This window comes from Podarcis raffonei, chromosome 8 (genome assembly GCF_027172205.1).
Source record: "Podarcis raffonei isolate rPodRaf1 chromosome 8, rPodRaf1.pri, whole genome shotgun sequence".
Lineage (NCBI taxonomy): Eukaryota > Metazoa > Chordata > Lepidosauria > Squamata > Lacertidae > Podarcis > Podarcis raffonei.
In genome coordinates this window covers 35156916-35174642 of record NC_070609.1, presented here as the reverse complement: position 1 = coordinate 35174642, position 17727 = coordinate 35156916, and the positions used below count along the sequence as shown (strand labels likewise).

At 50.6% G+C, this 17727-nt stretch overlaps 2 protein-coding genes across 2 annotated transcripts; one reads left to right on the top strand and one right to left on the bottom strand.

The window, feature by feature from the left end:
- The first annotated feature begins 3106 nt into the window (after positions 1-3106).
- On the top strand, positions 3107-6158 carry YRDC (yrdC N6-threonylcarbamoyltransferase domain containing). Its single transcript, XM_053399173.1, has 5 exons — positions 3107-3540; positions 3741-3855; positions 4724-4843; positions 5093-5235; positions 5571-6158. The coding sequence occupies exons 1-5, from the start codon at positions 3158-3160 to the stop codon at positions 5665-5667; spliced, it is 858 nt and encodes a 285-aa protein (XP_053255148.1). The 5' UTR covers positions 3107-3157; the 3' UTR covers positions 5668-6158.
- Positions 6159-6577: 419 nt separating this feature from the next.
- MANEAL (mannosidase endo-alpha like) lies at positions 6578-10899 on the bottom strand. The gene is made up of 4 exons (XM_053399171.1): positions 10371-10899; positions 9243-9352; positions 8398-8474; positions 6578-7804 (listed from the first exon to the last, which is right to left on the bottom strand). The coding sequence occupies exons 1-4, from the start codon at positions 10849-10851 to the stop codon at positions 7168-7170; spliced, it is 1305 nt and encodes a 434-aa protein (XP_053255146.1). The 5' UTR covers positions 10852-10899; the 3' UTR covers positions 6578-7167.
- Positions 10900-17727: the final 6828 nt, after the last annotated feature.

The window sequence follows — 17727 nt, the reverse complement described above, 5'->3', positions numbered from 1 at the left end:
TGGAGGGCAGGGAGGCAGATGCAAGCTGTCCTTACATTGGCATGCAGCACCTTCTAGGGTGGATGTCACATTCCTGCCTTACTGCACTGCAAGGGTCTCTACTGCAAAACTGGAAAAACCCTTCATTTCCCAAAAAGGAGTGGTATTTTCCTCTGGCACCTTCTCCAAGCACATTGCTAGTGATTGATCTGTAGAAGTGAGCTATTCAAAATGCTAAAGGTGCCAACGAGAGAACCTACTCTTGAGAAATAAAGAGACACAGAAAGAGGCAACTGCATTGCCTGCTAGCTACCCTCTGCAAGACCACAAAAGGAAAAGCTTATTCTTTTTAACATTACACACTCTGGATTTTTCTTTTTTTTTATCGGAGTATTATTTCTCCTTTATGTCTTTTAGAAATTGTGTCTCCAGTTTTGGGTTTTTGTTGTTTAAATAAGCATCCCGTGTAGCTGGGTTGAGAGCTGACTTTTCAACTTTTTCCATCTTACATTGTTTCATTTGGAGGTTTGGACTCTGGTTCTGCACTGAGAAATGCCAAGGAAACTGGATATTTATGTAGGGTGTGTGTGTGTGTGTGTGTGTGTGTGTGTGTGTGTGTGTGTGTGTCTGTTTGTGGAAACGGTGTGTAGCCCACACTGTCTTCTTAGTCGTATGCATGCTGGCCAAAAATGGTTTCTATGCAGTGGACACTTTCAAGGAAATGCAGTTTCTACTTTCCTTAACAAATGGGTGTTTTGGCTTTTTGTTCCCCTCATATGAACTTCACTGGTAAAGCCCAGGGAGATATTTTAATTTTTCTTCTTCTGCAATCTGTTAATAGAAATGGCTCATTCCTTTGCTCTGCAGTGTTGTGTCTTTCCAAATGCTCTTTTTTGTGGGGAAATGGGAAGGAGCTGCCATTCATTCTGGCAGAGACAGAAGTTAAGGTTCCTGGGGTACCTGAGAGAGGGTTTAGGCTGCCTCTTTCCCAGTCACTGCGGGTAGGGAGATGTCACCATCTGTTAACACTGCATGTGTGCGATAGAGGTGGTGGGGGGGGGAGAAAAACCTTGCACAAGGGGGAATTTAAAGCCCCTTTCCCATAACTGCCACCTTCCCACATGGGGTGTGGGCTTGTGCCCTAGAGTGGTGTAACTGGAGGCCCCCAAAGGCTCTCGGGTAACTTTTGCAAAGTGCCTTTCTGGGTCTCCCCTCCTAGCCCGGATTTCCTCCACAACAACACATGGCATTGCTATGGCTCCATTCCAGAGCTATGCAAGGAGTGAAGCGGAGATCATTTGAAGTTGCCAGTTTCTCTCAGGAGTATGTGTTTTGTGTTTAAACAAATTTAATTTAACTGAAACATGGGAACAAATGTCCTTGCATTGAGTGATGTGAAGATGTTAGTTACAGGTACAGTACTTCCAAAGGAAGAGCCTCTCCAAAACCCCAGAAGCATAAACATGAATTTGTATTTTTGAAGAATGTAAAATGTGAAATAACCGTGTTTGCTTAACTGCTCCATTTTGTATAAAATTAATATCGTACTTTGAAATACCTGCAAGGAAGTGGAAATTAATTTTTTAATTGAAAGCAATATTAATACCACTGGGATCCTAATTAAATGCTTATTTAAATCTGGTGCCTTTGGAGGAATCATTTCTGGAGGTGATGGGAATTATTTTCAACAGGTTTTAGCTTAGTGACAGAGCACACACTTTGTATGCAGAAAGTCCCTGGTGTTCAATTTCTGGTATTTTCAGGTGAAGTTATGTAAAGGCTTCCCTGAGATTCCGAAGACGCACTTAAGACAATCTTGAACTAAATGGACCAAAAGTATGACTTGGGATAATGCAGCTGCTTGTGTTTCAATGTACTGGAGAAGGCAAGAATGCAGTGCTCCATTCTGCCTGAGCTGAGGTTTAGGAGGAAGTGGTAGCTTCCAATAATTAGCTGACCCAAGACCCAGAAGAGTGGCATTGCCCCAAGTGAGGTATTCCATCTTTAGTTTGTGGACAGGGTTAGTGCATCCCACAATGTCCCATGCCCTAGAAAGCTGGTGACTGGGCTACTGTAATGCATTGTAGAGGGCTTCTCCCACAGGCACCTGGCTGGCTATTGTGGGAAGAGGATGCTGGACTAGATGGGCTCTTAATTTTCACTGTGTGTCCTGCGAGGGCAAACCTGATCAGCCGATGAGACAGGGTGGAGCCTTCTCTGTGGTGGCGCCCCATTTAGAGAATGCTCCCTCTCTCTCCTGTTTGACTAGCGCTGAGGAGAAACCTGGGTGAAACTGGGGGGGGGGGGCCTTTGCCCAAGCACTAGGATGAGCCTAAGGGGGCAAACGCTTCTCTCAGCTGCCTCGGTTGCTGCTTGTTTATGCTGCTTGGCTGCTCTCTCCTTTGGACACTTATATTAATAACTTTGTATCAATATTAATAATATTAATAAATAATACTTATATTCTTAGCACCTATTAATAATAATAGTTAATAATAACAACTGCAAATGTTGGGGTGTTAGGCTGCGACAAAGCATCCTCCACCTTTTATTTACAGCAACTATTATGTTACTAATTACAACGGCCGCTTGCGGCGCGTGTCTGTCTCAGACGGCTCCACGTCCCCCAGCCCCTCTGTCCAGGATGGCGCGTGTGGGGAGGGGTCGTGCCTCCGCAGCCCCCCAACCCAGTCCGGTTCTCGGAGCTCCACCCGGCTAGCAGGAGAAGAAAGCAACTGCGCAGCCGCAGAGTGGCGAGCCTCTTAGCACGCCTCGGGCAACGAGACACATAGGCGGACTCTGTCCCCTGGGAAAGCCAAGGCGAGGTCAGTCTACCACTTCACACGTCTATGGTCTGCAATTGGCGTCCGGGGGCTCTCGCAGAGCCAAAACTTCCTGTAAGGAGCGGAAGCAGTGCTTGCCCGGGACTCTCTAGGACTATCACCTCCCTTGGCTTCGTCCTGGGCGACGGCGCCGCCACTCCTTCCGCCCCGATAGCCGGCGCGGGGCAGAAGTTGCGTCATGGCCGCGGCTTGCGACACAGGAAGTGTCCCCGTGCGAGGCAGCAGCGCCAGGCGGATGGAGGGGATCGGCGAAGCGGCGAGCGTCGTCGTGTTCGCTTGACTGGCTGAGCCGCTGGCCAAAGAGGGACCCCTTCGCTTCGCCCTTCCTTCTGCGCATGTACAGAGCGCCTCTCCTGCTTCGTCTGAGGCTCCGGCGTTGCTGGTGCTCCTCGTCCTTCCCTGTCAGACCTTGGAGCGGCGGCGGCGGGGCTGCTGCTTCTGAGGAGGGCGCACCTTCCGCTCCTGGACTGTCGGCCATGGCGAGGGTCCCCCTGCCGATGCCTCTGCCGGCTTCCGGGCCGGACCGTCAGTCGGCGCTGTTGGCGGCGGCGTCCGCGCTGCGCGCGGGCGGCCTGGTGGCGCTGCCCACCGACACGGTCTACGGCGTGGCCTGCCTGGCGCAGGACTCGCGGGCGCTGGGGGCCGTTTACCGCCTGAAGGGCCGCGCCGCCAATAAGCCCCTCGCTATCTGCCTCGCCGACGTCGAGCACGTCTACAGGTGCGGCGGGGTCGACGAAGGAGGTGGGGGTCTTGCAATGGGGGGGTGGCCCTCCCCCCGCCTCTCCTCCTCCTTCCTTCGGCGAAGCAGGGAAGTCGGTGGATAGGGCCCCCGGCCGCTTCTGCCCCTTTTGCTTGCCTTTGGCTGCGTGACAGAGGATGGGCTCACCTTGTGCATACTTTCTCCTTCCCCTTTTGTAGGTACTGTAACGTTTGCGTGCCTGACAAGCTGCTGCAGGAACTCCTTCCTGGGCCAGTGACGCTGGTCCTGGAGCGCTCAGACACCCTCAACAAAGACTTGAACCCCTTCACCCCTGTGAGTCTTGGCTAGCAAGTTCTATAGAGACCCTTTTACCTTTTGGAGAGCTCCCAGTTTCCCAATAGGGTGCTTACCAGTTGGGTGTGCTCTTAGGTTGACATCAGAGTGGACCTTCCTCCATTCCAGGCTAAAAGGCAAATCTGATTGGTTGGGAATATTAGTGGAGATTTTAATTTTCCTCGGGATTATTTTTTTTAAAGCTATTGCCGGACTGCAAGTCTCAAGCTAAGCATGGCTACTTCTTTTCCTGTTTTAGTTTCACTTAGTTATGTGGCCTGGGAGGGGTGGCTGCATTCTGAGATGGGTGGGATAAAGGTGCAACAGATTCCTACTTCCTGTCCTATTCAAATGAGCAGGGGTGTATGTGGGTTGTTCTTCTCACAGTGCAGAGTGGGGAAATCTCCATACCAACCTGCCCACAAGATCTGCTAGGGATGCTCTTCATGACCTGGTGGTAGTAGTGGAGGCCTGACTACTTAGGATTTTCTCTGTGTCTGTGCATTAGGAAATTTGTTGATCCCCCTTTCTGTTGCCTAGCCTTTTTATATTCTTATTCCAGCAGGCATTTAATTTAGTGTGTTAAGGGGTTTCCTGTATTTTGGTAGATGAACTTCTTGTCTTATTTGCTACACCTGCCCTCTTACGTTTTTTTTTACTGAATTTAACTTGTGTTGGACTTCACTGTAAGCTATCCTGAATGCTGTTGTGCAGTGGAAAGTGGGGCATATACTGTATATGTATGCATGCTTTCATATACATGCATGTATAAATATCTTGCCTTTTAAAACTATATATACATAAAAGCTAAAAGTAAGTAGTGGTACTCATTCATCTCTTCCTCTCCCCCACCCCGCTTTTGTCACAGTTAGTTGGTGTCCGCATCCCCAGTCACTGGTTCATCAGGGAGCTGGCCAGGGAGTGTGCTGGCCCTCTGGCCTTAACAAGCGCAAACATCAGTCAGGGGGCGAGCTCCCTCACAGTCACGGTAAGGGCTGCTTGAAACCTGTAGGACGGGATGATAATGGAAGCCTGGGCGGCTCTCCAAGTCCCCAGGGAAGGGCATTATGTTCCATTTTGTTTTAATTGGCTTGCTCCTCTCAGAGGGTAAAGCCACTGTGTGTCTAAGCAAGAGCTTATGGTACCCTTTTCTCTGTGGTTGTTGGCTATTAGCATCTTGTGGTGCACACTGGCTCAGGAGCCTGCTAAGCTCTTACGCTCTTCTTTTATATTTCAGGAGTTCCAAGAACTCTGGCCTCACCTGTCACTTGTAATTGATGGGGGCCCCACTGGGGACATCCATAGACCAGAGTCCCGCCTAGGCTCTACCGTGATTGACCTTTCTGTTCCTGGCAAGTTCAAGATCATCCGGGGAGGATGGTAAGCCTCACACAGCCTCCTCTCCACCTGAGTGGCGTTTGTAGGCTGCAGAGTTGTCTTTCTCTGAATAGGATGGAACTATTTAGCCCTAGGACAGTGGTCCTTGGGGTGTGTGTGGTGGTGGTCCTAAAGGAGGCAGGCTCCTGCTGCAAATGATTCCCAGAAGCACACCTGCTTACTCCTGCAGGTGGAGTGCCTTGTAAATTGGGTCAAACCTCCTATTTTGACTTTGCATTTAACACACGGATGATGCTAAATTAGCATTCAAGAATATTAAGCTGTAAACAATGCAGATCTTGTCCCCAGCATCTTACTCCTTCTTTTCTTTTCTGCAGTGCACTTATTCAGACCGTTGAGATCCTGGCAGTCAAGTATGGCCTGACAGCTGATCTGCCTATATGTGGTCAACTCACACAGTCTCTGGGCAAGTAGATGGTGTGTGACATATCAGGAAGCTGTTTGCAAGAGCCTTGTTCTGGAAAGTATAACTCTGCCCTTCTTGGGTGCAAAGGGAGCCTCCCTTCCTTTCCCAGTCGACTTCTGTGACTCCAGAAGGATCTGGCCCTGATGGGGGCGAAGTATTTTCTCCTTCCTGGCATTTCCTTTCGGATTTAGGGAGGGGCACACACTTCTGTGCCTAAGTATCCCTCCCTTTTAGGAAGTCTGTCCTCTCTATCCCTTGAACACTTGGCCTGGAGGGGTTGAAGCATTTGAACAAGACAGTGCAGCTGACAATCATGGAGTGTATAGAAAAGCAGGAAGATGCATTTTGAGGGGCCCTGGTAGGTGGAGCTTGCCTGTGACCAGGGGGGGACCAAACTGCCTTGAACCCAGCTCTTCTGAAAACAGAGACCAGACCAGCCACTGGCGGGCAAGCAACAGGCTGCGCTTTTGACCAATATCATTAAAATGGAAACCTAGTGCATGTTGGCCTCCATGTTCTTTAGTATGCGGAGGGTGGGGAATTCTAAGACTGGGGGGAAATTACCTATTGGAGGGTGACATGCAGTATTGATAATCCTAGTGGTGTAGGATTAATGGTAAAATGAGAATCTAGCTCATTTTCCCCATGCAACCACTGTAGAGTTCACTTAGCAACTTTGCCTGAACTGCAGGCATGGGGCCCAAACAGCACACTTGCTCGTCTTTCCAGCCCAGCCCAGCCCCCAAACTATTCATAGGTTGGAGTACAGTACAACTCACTCCCCAAAGTCTGCAACAAGCTATTAAGGAGCAGTCTCCTTTTGAAGCAAACGCCAAAACTCCATGCCCCATTAGCTCACTGGGGCATCACTTTTTCTGTTCTTGCTGCCTGTCTTGAAGGAATAAATGTCAACGCCAATGAGGTTCTTGTTTTATTGCAAGACTGGGTGCATTTCTGATCATTGGAATTCCAAAGACATAATACAGCATGTGGTTTCTGAGAACTTTCCTGCATACACAAATTGTCTAGGTTTTGTTTTTTTAATAAGGGTAGGGTTATGTTTGCTGGGAGCAGCAACAGGGTAGAGGTCTAAGTAGCAGTGGCAGCAGAGAAGGAATAAATATCCCTGGAACTGAATAGCAACAGGGATGTGCTGTTCAGTTTAGCACCTCCTGCAGAACTCAGATTTGAAATGAATTGTCCTCTTGGCTTGTAGCAGGCAAAGAGATTTATTCTTTTAAGGAAAGCTGAGGGCTTGGAGTGAGGAGGATTGCAAGAGCACTAGCCCAACTATATCTGGGGAGTTTTGCACAGTCGTATATCAGTGTGCTGCCCTGCAGGAGCATAGCAAACCTCTCAAGAGGTATTTCAACATGAAACACAGCTCATCCCTCTTCACCCAGGTTCCAGAAACTTACAGCTCTGAGAGCAGCTTCCTCCACCTGAATGGCTACCAGCTTCTCTCTGGGTCTCTTCGTGCCCAGGAGAATCAACCCTTCACAGCTTGCTCACATGAGCCACTGTTCTTTCTCTTTGCTGTAGTGCTCTGCCCACCTACGGGTTAGTTCCAGGTACATGTCCGGCTGGTGGGGCAAGTAGTCCAAGTAGAGCCGGGTCAGGGTCTTCTTGGGCATGGCCTTCTCGATCTGGGTGCCTTCGTGCCATTCATTGAAGGACGTGATGGAGACTATCTCCGGGCGCACCATGAGGGCGGCCTGCAGGGCCGTCTCGTAGTACTTGCCGTTTACCCTGTTCCGTGTGTTGTGGTTGTTCCAGGGGCGGATGCTGGTGTCGATGTAACCAGGGCCCACACTGGGGATGAAGAGGAGGTTGTTGGAGTCACAGAAGGCCTTGATGGCTTTCCAGTTCTGGTGGGAGGAGCCGTAGGAGAAGCCGTTGGAGGCAAAGTAGGTGTAGAACCCGTCGTAGCCGGCGGAGAGGATGTCGTGCTTGTGCCCCTCCTCCACCAGCAGGGCGATGAAGACGGCGTCATAGGGGGTGTTGCGGAGAGAGTGGGAGCCGGAAGGGGTGAGCAGGTTTGCCCATGCTTCGGGTGGCGTAAGGTACGAGTCATAAATATAAAATAAAGGCAGCCTCCGGCCCGTGCTGGTCTTGTATCTGTAGAAAGCATCATGTGTTCCATACCTGCCAAGATAATAGGCTGTTTAATGCCCCACATTTGGCCTTATAAGTCCACAAGCAGCCTAGAGAAACTTGGTCCTGCTCTTAGCAGAGAAGGCAGGTTGCCTGGTTTCCCCCTGCTCTGAATGTTGCATCATTACCCTCTTTGCTTCCAGTTTCTCTGATTCTCTATACCCATTGCAAGCTGAGCTCCAGCACTGGGGTCCTTTGACAGGGAGACTGAGTAAAGAGCCAGCTTCTCCCCCTTCCAGCCAGCCCAGCAGCCTGACCGCATCACCAGTATCTGAAGGTTTTTAGGTTTTCATATGAGGGCCATTTTTCTCCAGCCAAAAGAGCAGATTGTCACAAATTCAATAAGTAGCACTTAAAACTTAACAGTTTAAACACTCTTTATTTATTAAATAAGCAACGCTCATCTTCAGCCCTGAGTTCTTGGGTTTCACACAGGCAAAAGTGGCCCTTTGTTCTACGCAAGCCTCTCAAGGGTAGGAATGGCCTCTCCTATCTTTTTAACCCTTTGCTTTCCAAATTGGCCACTTTCTTGTCATTTGGACTCTGGCTGTTGTCATCTTTGGGCCTCTGAGTACTGTACTTACTTGTCTATGATATATTTCACGTTGCTGTGCAGAGTGTTGTCATCGCGCCCTTTATATGGCTGTATGTGGAAGGTGACCTGCAGAAAAGGAACACGGGGCAGCAGCAGCCCCAGCCACACAGTCAGTGGGCAGCAGCAACTGCAGGAGTAATCTCCCACCCCCGCTCCCACCTACATTAGTCCTATCCCTTCACCACAAAAGTTGTTAAAGGAAGGTGGTGGACTCTCCTTCACTGGAGGTTTTTAAACAGAAGTTGGACAGCCACCTGCCATGTAAGATTCATTCTTTCCCTCCATTTTTGTTCCTTCTTATGTATCAAAATCAGTTTGGTGGGGTGGAGAGAGAAGAGACTGAACTGTCTCAGGCAGGCATGGCTCTGTAATACTACAGTCATACCTTGGGTTGAATGTGCTTCAGGTTGAGCACTTTCGGGTTGCACTCCGCAGCAAGCCGGAAGTAATGGAGTGTGTTACTTCCGGGTTTTGCCGCTTGCGCATGCGCAGACGCTCAAAATGATGTCATGCGCGTGCGTGGAAGAGGCAAAACGCTGCACGCACAGACACGCTGTCGTGTCTTACGTTCTATTCAGGATGTGAATGGGGCTCCGGAACAGATCCCGTTCGCATCCCGAAGTACCACTGTATTTTTATTCCATGAACTTCCAGATTTCACCACCCCATTACAAGGCTTCAAGCAGGGAGAAGCTAACCAATTAACAGGGACCCCCTTTGCACTGTGGATGACTGCTCATGAGTGGAACCCCCACCAACCCTGGCTGCCACATAGTTGGAAGCAGCTGTCATAAAACTCGCCTAATAGCCCCAAGCAGTGGCAACAACAGGCACCTGGATTGCGTATCTGTGTGCGGCGTCCAATATGAAGGGCACCAGGCTCTCAGAGGGCTCACCGTTGTCATCTGCTAGGCCAGGGGGGTACCAGGACAGAACCATGACTCCTGCAGAGATAGAGAGGATTGTGCCCACCCGCAAGAGCTAAGACTGCCTTCAACATCTGGCCGCTTTAAAATCTGAAGATGATGCCCCCCCTTAAATATGGATGCTGAAAGCCTGCTAGGCCAAAAAGATAGTCAAAACCATTGCACCTACCAGCCCCCAGCCCTCAAAGAACTAACCTGCCCCTTCTTCACTTGATGCATAGAAACTATGGAACTCCCTCCCACAGGATGCAGTGATGGCCACCAGCTTGAATGGCTTTAAAAGAGGTTGAGACAAATTCAGGGAGAAGGTTATTGATTGCTAACCATGGAGGCTATGCTCTGGCATCACAGCTGGAGGCAAGCAATGCTTGCGTATAGCGGTTGTCCAGTATAGCAGTTGCCCCCGAATCCTGCTTGCAGTTTCCCACAGGCATATGATTGGCTCTTGTGAGAACAGGATGTTTGGCTCTGACTTGGTAGGCTCTGTTTCCTGATCCCTTGTTCCGTGCCTGCCAATAGCAAGACATCTGGCCTCTGCAGCAAAAGTGGTGATGGGGGAGGAGCTGTCCAGGACAAGGCAGTGCTGAAATTTCATCTGAGATCCAGATGCTGAAATTTCAGACTTCAGCCTCTCGGGGTTGCCTGGAAACCCCAGAGAAATAAAAAGAAAGGTCTTTGGCTTTGGATGCCGCTAGCGCAGATGTGGCATTTCCAACCCCCCACCTCCCACCCGCCAAAGCTAGAGGAGTTGCTGGCAGGGGAGGCTGTTATCCTTTGAGGAGCATCTCTGGGCTTCCCCTCTGTGATATGAGGGATATTTTGCGGCCTTGGATGCTCCCAGAGATTTCAGCAGCCGGTGATTCAAGGGGCGACGAGGGGCTTTATGGGGCAGCTTCTGAGCGGGGGTCGGGGTCTTGTAGGGGTGCTTGGTCTCTCGATCGCCCTCGCCAGCCCGGCCAGTGTGCCACCCCTCCCCCGGCCTCCTTCCTCTCCGCACCCCTACCCCGCGGTCGGTTGGGGACGCGCCCTCACTGACCGATGGCGGCGGCGCGGAGCTGGCGCATGTGCTCCTCCAGGACTGCCGGGTCGCGGGAGCTGTAGGGCCCGAGGGCCGGGTAGAAGCTGGCTCCGATGTCCTCGGGGGGGCTGTGGCGGCCTTTCGGGTAGCTGGCCGAGATTTTGGGGTCCCAGTGGGGCACCATCACGTGGTCCCAGTGGAGGTAGCGGCTGTCGAAGCGCGGCGTCCCGTACCACGTGTAGTAGAAGACGTGCAGCGAGGAGGAGACGGACGGGGCGTCCCGGTCGGGCGGGGGCTGCGCCCCGACGGGGGGCGCGGGGGAGTCGGCTGGGGCGGGGGCCTCCTTGGCCTCTTTCTCCTCGGGCCAGGGCCCCGGGAATCGGCGGCGCCGGGGGTCGTCGGGTGGGGGCTTGAGGGTGCGCAGCGCCAGGAGGGCGCCCAGGACGAAGAGCGCGCAGAGGAAGAGCGCCAGGCAGGCGCGGCGGCGCAGGCGCACCATCCCGGCCCCGAGCCCCAGCTGCTGCCGGCCCGGGCGGGCAGCCTCCCCGCTAACGGCCCAGGCGAGGCGCCGGCGCGGCACTTGGGCCCGTCTGCCTCCCGCCCTGCCCTCCCAGGCGGAAGAGCCCAACGGGCGGCAGGCCGGGCGACGCGCACTCTTCCCCCCGCTCCCGGCCGTTGGATGGTACGGTCCATGCATAGGGGCGGGGGGAGGAGGCCGGCGTTAACCTCTCATTGTCCAGCCAGACTGCGCTGGGCCTGGGTCAAGGCACGGCAGCTCCTATTCCAGGCACGGGCGTATTTTCTCACGAGGGAGAGGACTGGGCAGGCGGCGAGCCGCGGAAAGAAGGGCTGATGGCAGTTATTGCAGCGATGACCGAAACGTTGAACAGAGAGCTCCCCTGCACCAGGAAGGGTACCCGTTAGAACTGTATAAGCCATATTCGGCTGCTGTGCCCAGCCCTAAGTCGCCAGAGGAGCCCAGCAAGCCTCTATCTGCCGTTGAGCCATCTAGCTCAGTCTTGGTGGTGCTGGCTGACAGGTGCTCCCTATCCATACTTGGGCCTTCTGCATTCACGTGGGTGCGCTGCTAGAGAGAGAGAGAGAGAGAGAGAGAGAGAGAGGTGCAGCCTGCTCTTCTCAAGAACAGCAGCCGGTGTGAGGGTACATGCTTTAAAAAAAAAAAAGCGGGGAAATGATAGCCCCAAGAAGAGGGCAAAACACAAGTGGAGGATTGCAAGTCGATTCTTCAGCTGGAGAGCTCCTCTGCCTTGGACAGTGCATTGACAGACCGCAGGATAGCAAATCTCTTGTTCCCAGAGGCGTAGCGTGGGGAAAGGGGGAGCCGTGGCCCCAGGCGCAATTTTGAATGGGGGCGCAAACAGTCGCCCCCACAGCAGGCTCCTTCATTGGTGCCTGGCTCCGTGCCAGAAGGAGCTGCGCCTTGGCTGCGGTGCTTGTGCCTGGTGCAGTTTCGCCCCCCCCCCCCCCACAGATCAGGCCTGACCTGGGGGAGGAGAGCAGGAGAGTCGGCGACAATGCTGCCGTCCACCCCCCTTGGCTGCGAGGAAGAAGCTTCCCCGCCCCGCTCCTAACCCTGAACTGTGGCGCGTGGAGGGTGCCCTCCACCCCCTTCGGGGGCGCGCCCCGCACGCACACTCTGGGTTGTGCCAGCATATGGTCCTACGCTGGTTCCTTCTGGCACCAGTAGGAGTCTGGTCCTAAAGCTCTAGCTGGTGCAGAATGCAGTGGCTGGATTGCTGGTGGGCAGCCAACCGACAGCATGCAAAAATATCAACACTGTCTGCCCATAGGTTCCAATTCTTTGCATGGTTATTCTTCAGCTTAGAGTAACTTGAGGACCACTGGAACCTTTATATCCCAGTTCAATCACTGAGGAGTGCTGCTAGTCCCCCCCCCCCCATGTTAGTTGCCCCTACAAGGGACTAGAAGGGAATGTCTTCATATAAGGAGGAGTTCCCTGTACTCCAGGGGTGATGAGAAGAAATATGACTTGCTTGGGCTGAGGAGCAGCAAGGTATCAGTCTGGGTCTTTCCAGGGATGAATTACTGGGTGTGGTGCTTGGGCTCAGCTGAATGAGTGCCCTGGCAGTCTTGCATTGCATGCAAAGAACTGGAAATGCCAGAGGAGGAAAGCCAACTGGAGTTGGACTGCTGGGAGGCACACACCCTGTCGGTTTCCCTGCATGATATTGGAGAGAGCATCGTCTGCCAGATCTTGTGATACAGGTCTGCTGTAGTGGGAATCTTCTGCACAGGTCTCTCTCACTGGCCGCTCTTTTTGAGGCTGGTGGCCAGGGAAACCTGGGCCTTACCACTGCCATTCTGTATGCGGTGGGGCTCTGTTCTGTTCTCACAAGGGAGTCCCTGCCAGATGAATGCCTGCTGTGTGGTGCTGTTGCTCATCCTCTGCCTACTCCATTGTTCTTCTAGTTCTGGACCTCAGCTTTCATGATAAGCAGAGTTCACCCAAACATTTCCAGGCCCTTGCTTCCTTGCTTCCATAATTCCCCCCCAGTACCTGTTACCCTACCGTATAAAAAGCATTCAGAATAGTGGTTTGCACAAGCACAACCTACTAAGGAAATCAACAGTGGGAACAAAATTTAAAGCCGTAACAATTAATTGCACATTTATTCAAAATCCAATTAAAACTATTTAGTTTAAATAATTCAATGAAGTTGATTAACTTGATCCAGTGATACCAGCTTTTCAAAGTCTGGTAGTCTTTAATATCCCCAGTGTCCCCTTCCTCTTAAAAGCTCCTTAGGCAGCCCACTTTGCCACTGCACTAGACAAAATACAGTAGATGCTGGTGGAGGCATATCTTCCTGTTGGCTGCAGTTTGGTAGATGGGCAGCAGGTGGCACTTTACCACTGTGGGGAGAGAAGACAGGAAATAGCAAGCGTCCCCCCCCCCAAGTGCCAGGGATTCTGCTTGCCTCATGGAATGCCTTGCTGTCCCTCCATCCAGAGTGGTGTCCCGCAAGAAGCACATCAAGAAGATGCTCAACTCTTTCTAGAAGTGGAATATGACCTTTCCATTTGCTGCATAACGAGAAGCAGGAAGGGGGCGAGCCTGAGACTCTCTGGACTAGTAAGAAACTCTAGTTAGCTCAGTTGATTAGAGTGTGGTGCTGATAATGCCAAGGTTGCAGGTTTGATCCCCATATGGGCCACCTGCATATTCCTGCATTGCAGGGGGTTGGGACTACCATCCAACTCTACAATTCTATGATTCCCCAAAGATGCACAGATTAATGAATCACTGCATCCTCCAGCTGGTACTGGGCCATTCTGCAAATACTAGCTTTCACGGTGCCTCAGTACACCTGCATTGCTTCTTCAGCTCAGCTTAGCTCGCCTCACAGAGTGAGTGAAATGTCAGCTGCCACCCAGGCACCCTCCTCTCCTCAAGAAAGTGCTTGTCAAATTGTGATTGTGTAGAGTATGGGGGAGCACAAATGTGTGTGTTTTGGGTGTGTGTGATTATGCACTCCCAACTTAACAACTTTTAACCATCAGCTACTGGAAAATTAATCTAGATTCATGCTTGCTAACCTAAATGCAACCAGCCCACAACTCTTCTCTGACACTTTGCTCATCAAGGTCACATCAGAGGAAGGGGTTGCCACAGAATTAATCTAGGATTTGGGAAGAGTTAACACTTCTGCCTGCTTTTATGGAGGGAATCACAGCATGTGCAGCCACTTGACCCCTGTTCCCTTTTGCAGAAAAGTCGCATTCCCTCCCCTTGTCTAAGCTAAGGTTGACTACATTTTATTTCATTTCTGACTAGGAGTCTGCTTGACTTACATTCATCCTTGTTTGACCAAGAGATGAGGTGGGAGGGCATCTGTGGGCCTTTGTGAATAAGGGAGGTATAAACTGGGCCCATGGAGCAAAGCTGGGGAGCTAACAGCCCAGGTGTGACTTGTGGGATCTCCTGTCCCCAGCACCACATTTAATTGATGGATCAATTAAGGCATGTATAGATCCCCGTTTGTCAAAAGGTTACTGGCACTTTACATTGCAAGTACAACATAATAGCCATGCAACATGAGCACTTACATGCATCTATCTATCTATCTATCTATCTATCTATAAACAGTAATGTCAAACTGTCCACAGATCACTTCAGTTGCCATTCCTCCCACCTCAAAGCTCCCAAATGCCTTCATTGGGAGGTACCAAGCCCCTAACCCCAATGGCTTGCTCTCTCTGCAGTGATTGTAGACAGATGCAGGTGGGGGTGGGGGAGAAGGAGACTTCTCTTGCTTGGGCTTCTGCCTTCTTTAAGGTAAGGAAGAGCAGGGCAGGTTCATATCACTTCTGGGAGCCTGACCTCTTCAGCAGCTCAGGAAATTCTGCATCTTTTGTTTGGTGACTGTAGGAAAAGTAAAGTAGTAACTTTATTAAAAGTGGCTTATGTGTATTAGAGCTTTGGAATCACACAGAACACTTTGTCAGACTGGTTAGGGTTTCTTTTCATTTTGTTTAAAGTGAAGGAATGGGAGGAAGACCTTGGAGGCGCCTACGACTCCAGGAAATTATTATTTATTCATTTGTTGCATTTATACCCTCCTCTCCCTCCCTCAAGGAGCTCAAGGTGGTGTATGTGGATCTCTGTCTCCCCATTTAATCCCTACAACAACCCTGTAAAGTAGGCTAGGGCAAAAGGCAGAGACTGGCCCAAGGTTACCCAATGAGCTTCATGGCTGAGTGGAATTTTCAACCCTGGCCTCCCAGGTCCTAGTCTGGCACTCTAACCACTGCACCACACTGCCCATCTCCCCTCCCCTCAATGCCCCCACTCCTTTGCCATCTTTTCTTCTCTGCAGGCTGGACTGCCCCACCTGATAGGGATGGAATAAAAGGCTGTGGGCAAGCAAAGAGGGCTTCGTGGACGGCTTGCTGTGCTTCCAGGGACTGCTGGTGTCTGTGGGCTCCAGATTCTGTAAGCAAGCAGCTGGGTGCAGCTCAAGGAAGGAGGATTAATCCTGGGAATCACTTTGCTTTGATCCCTTGCAATGGCAGGGGCTGGAGGCAGAGGCAGCTCTGCTCCCTTTGGAAATGACTCCTCTTAACTAAGCTGGCTGCTCAGCCATTCCACTGTCAGCATCAATCTGAGGTTAATTGTCAGGAGGCACCTCCAAGGTGGCCTTTGCTAGTTAGCGCAGGACAGGAAAGGAGATCGCATTGATGGGAGCTGGAGAGAAACCAGCACTTCCCTGCTCATTTTCTCTTTTCTGTGGAGGGAAAGAGAAGCCAAGGCAACTTAGCAGCATTTACATTTTAATGGGAAATGTCTTGCCTGCCTGCTGCTCAAGGGCTCACAAATTGCTTTCCAATTCTGGGCAGCTGCCTCATATGACATCAAAGAGCCCCCCCCATTGTAGCTCAGTTACAGTAGGGGGGGGACATTTTCCCACTTATGGTGAGAGTGACCCCTGGCATCCAAATTTTGGACTGATGTTTTTGAAGCACTCTTTAAATGCTCCATCCAAACCTGCCCCACAACTTGCCCTTCTGAACTTCAATTCCAATCTCAACCCTTGATCAGCATATAGACAAAATCCTGAAAGGTTCGGTACAATAAAATCACGCAATCAAAACCTGCATGTAACAACTGAAATACTGTTGTACTGTACATAACATTCACAAATCCTCATTGTGTGTTGTAGATCCCCATCCTGGTTAAATGTTAGAAAGGCCACCTTACATTCACCTGACTGTCACTCCCTGTTAACAAAGAACTGATCAATGAACTTACGGTAATCAAATTGTCTGATACAAGGGGCTGTGCAAAAGAACCTGCTAGAGTCAGACTGATTCTATATGGCTCTGTCCACAGGGGTATAGTCTCTCTGCGGATGGAATCTCCCCTGTAGTAGATGGTAGCTTGCTAAGAAGAATCCACACCAAAATGCTGAATAATTTTCATGAGGATCTTTTTTAAAGCTGCAAATAGTTGCTGAATTTAAGAGATCCACAAATGACAGATCCTTACCTCCCTAGTGCGGACCTCTCTCTCTAGTCTAGAGGGCTCCTAAGAAGGAAGGGACAGCCACCTTGAACAGTGAGCTGCATTGCTCTCCATCTGGCCTACAAGGTACCCTCCAACTCTGCATGGGACTGATCCAGGAGTGATGTTGTGGCAAAGGCCACATCACTAGAGGAGGAGGGTATGGAATGTCTTTTTCTCTGTGTCCTGCTTCCCCCTCCCTGAATTTGGCCAGGCTGCTTCCCCCTCCTCTCTCTGCTCAGTGGCTCAAACAAGCTCTCTAAGGATGCTCGCTTCCAACATGGGGATCAAAGCTATTAGCCAAGTGATAAGAATGAGCACGGGCACAATGGAAGCGTAATTACTCTGTAGTTAATTGAGTTTCATTTGTCAGATGTTCTTCTAAAGGCACACCAGAGATGAATGAAGCTTTCCGCAGTGATCTATATTAAGAACATAAGAAACAGGCCAAAGGGGCCCCATCTAGTCCAGCCTCCTGGTCTCACAGTGGCCAGACAGATGCTCGAAAGAGAAGCCTGGGCGCAGGACCTCAGTACATCTCTTACAGCTCCCAGCAACTGAAATTTAATAAATAACCGGTATTCAGAGGCACCATGACAATGGAGGAAGAATGTAGCCATCCTGGCTAGTGGCCTTCATGAATTTGTTTAATCCTCTTTTAAAGCCACCCAGGTTGGTGGCCATCACTGCCTCCTGTGGGAGAGAGTTCCATTGTCGTGTGAATAAGTTCCTTCTTTTGTCCTAGATCTGCCAACATACAGCTTCATTGCATGGCCCCAAGTTCCAGCATTGTGAAAAGACTAGGGAAAACTTCTCTCGGTCCAGTGACTCCACATAATCTATAGTTTAATGTGCCTCCATCATGTTCTCTAACTTCTCATTTCCTTCCCCCCCCCTAAACTAAAAACTCCCCCAAATGTTGTCTCCTCTCCTTTTAAGGGGACTTGCACCAACTACCTGATCATTTTAGTTGCTGAACCTTTTCCAGCTCTTTCAGAGGCAACCAGAACCGTACACAGTATTCCATGTGTGGTCACACCACATATTTCTATAATGGCATTAGATACCTGCAGTTTAATTTTCAACCCCTTTCCTAATGATCCCTAGCATGGAATCTGCCTTTGCCACAGCTGCTGCACACTGGCTCAACATCTTTTAACAAGCTACCCACTACAGCCCCAAGGCCTTGTTTCTGATCTACCACCACCAGTTCAGTTTTCATGAGGGTATATGGGAAATAATAATAATAATAATAATAATAATAATAATAATAATAATAATTATTATTATTATTATTATTATTATTACTTGCCCCAACATGCATCACTTCAC

Bases quoted from the DNA above. Each gene is read 5' to 3' on its own strand.
- MANEAL (XM_053399171.1), bottom strand. From the start codon at position 10,851: ATGGTGCGCCTGCGCCGCCGCGCCTGCCTGGCGCTCTTCCTCTGCGCG. The intron at 9,353-10,370 runs GTCAGTGAGGGC...CTATCTCTGCAG, and splicing joins GCTCCGCGCCGCCGCCATCG to GAGTCATGGTTCTGTCCTGG. The intron at 8,475-9,242 runs GTGCCTGTTGTT...CCTTTTCTGCAG, and splicing joins CACACAGATACGCAATCCAG to GTCACCTTCCACATACAGCC.
- YRDC (XM_053399173.1), top strand. From the start codon at position 3,158: ATGTACAGAGCGCCTCTCCTGCTTCGTCTGAGGCTCCGGCGTTGCTGG. The intron at 3,856-4,723 runs GTGAGTCTTGGC...CTTTTGTCACAG, and splicing joins ACTTGAACCCCTTCACCCCT to TTAGTTGGTGTCCGCATCCC. The intron at 4,844-5,092 runs GTAAGGGCTGCT...TTTATATTTCAG, and splicing joins CGAGCTCCCTCACAGTCACG to GAGTTCCAAGAACTCTGGCC.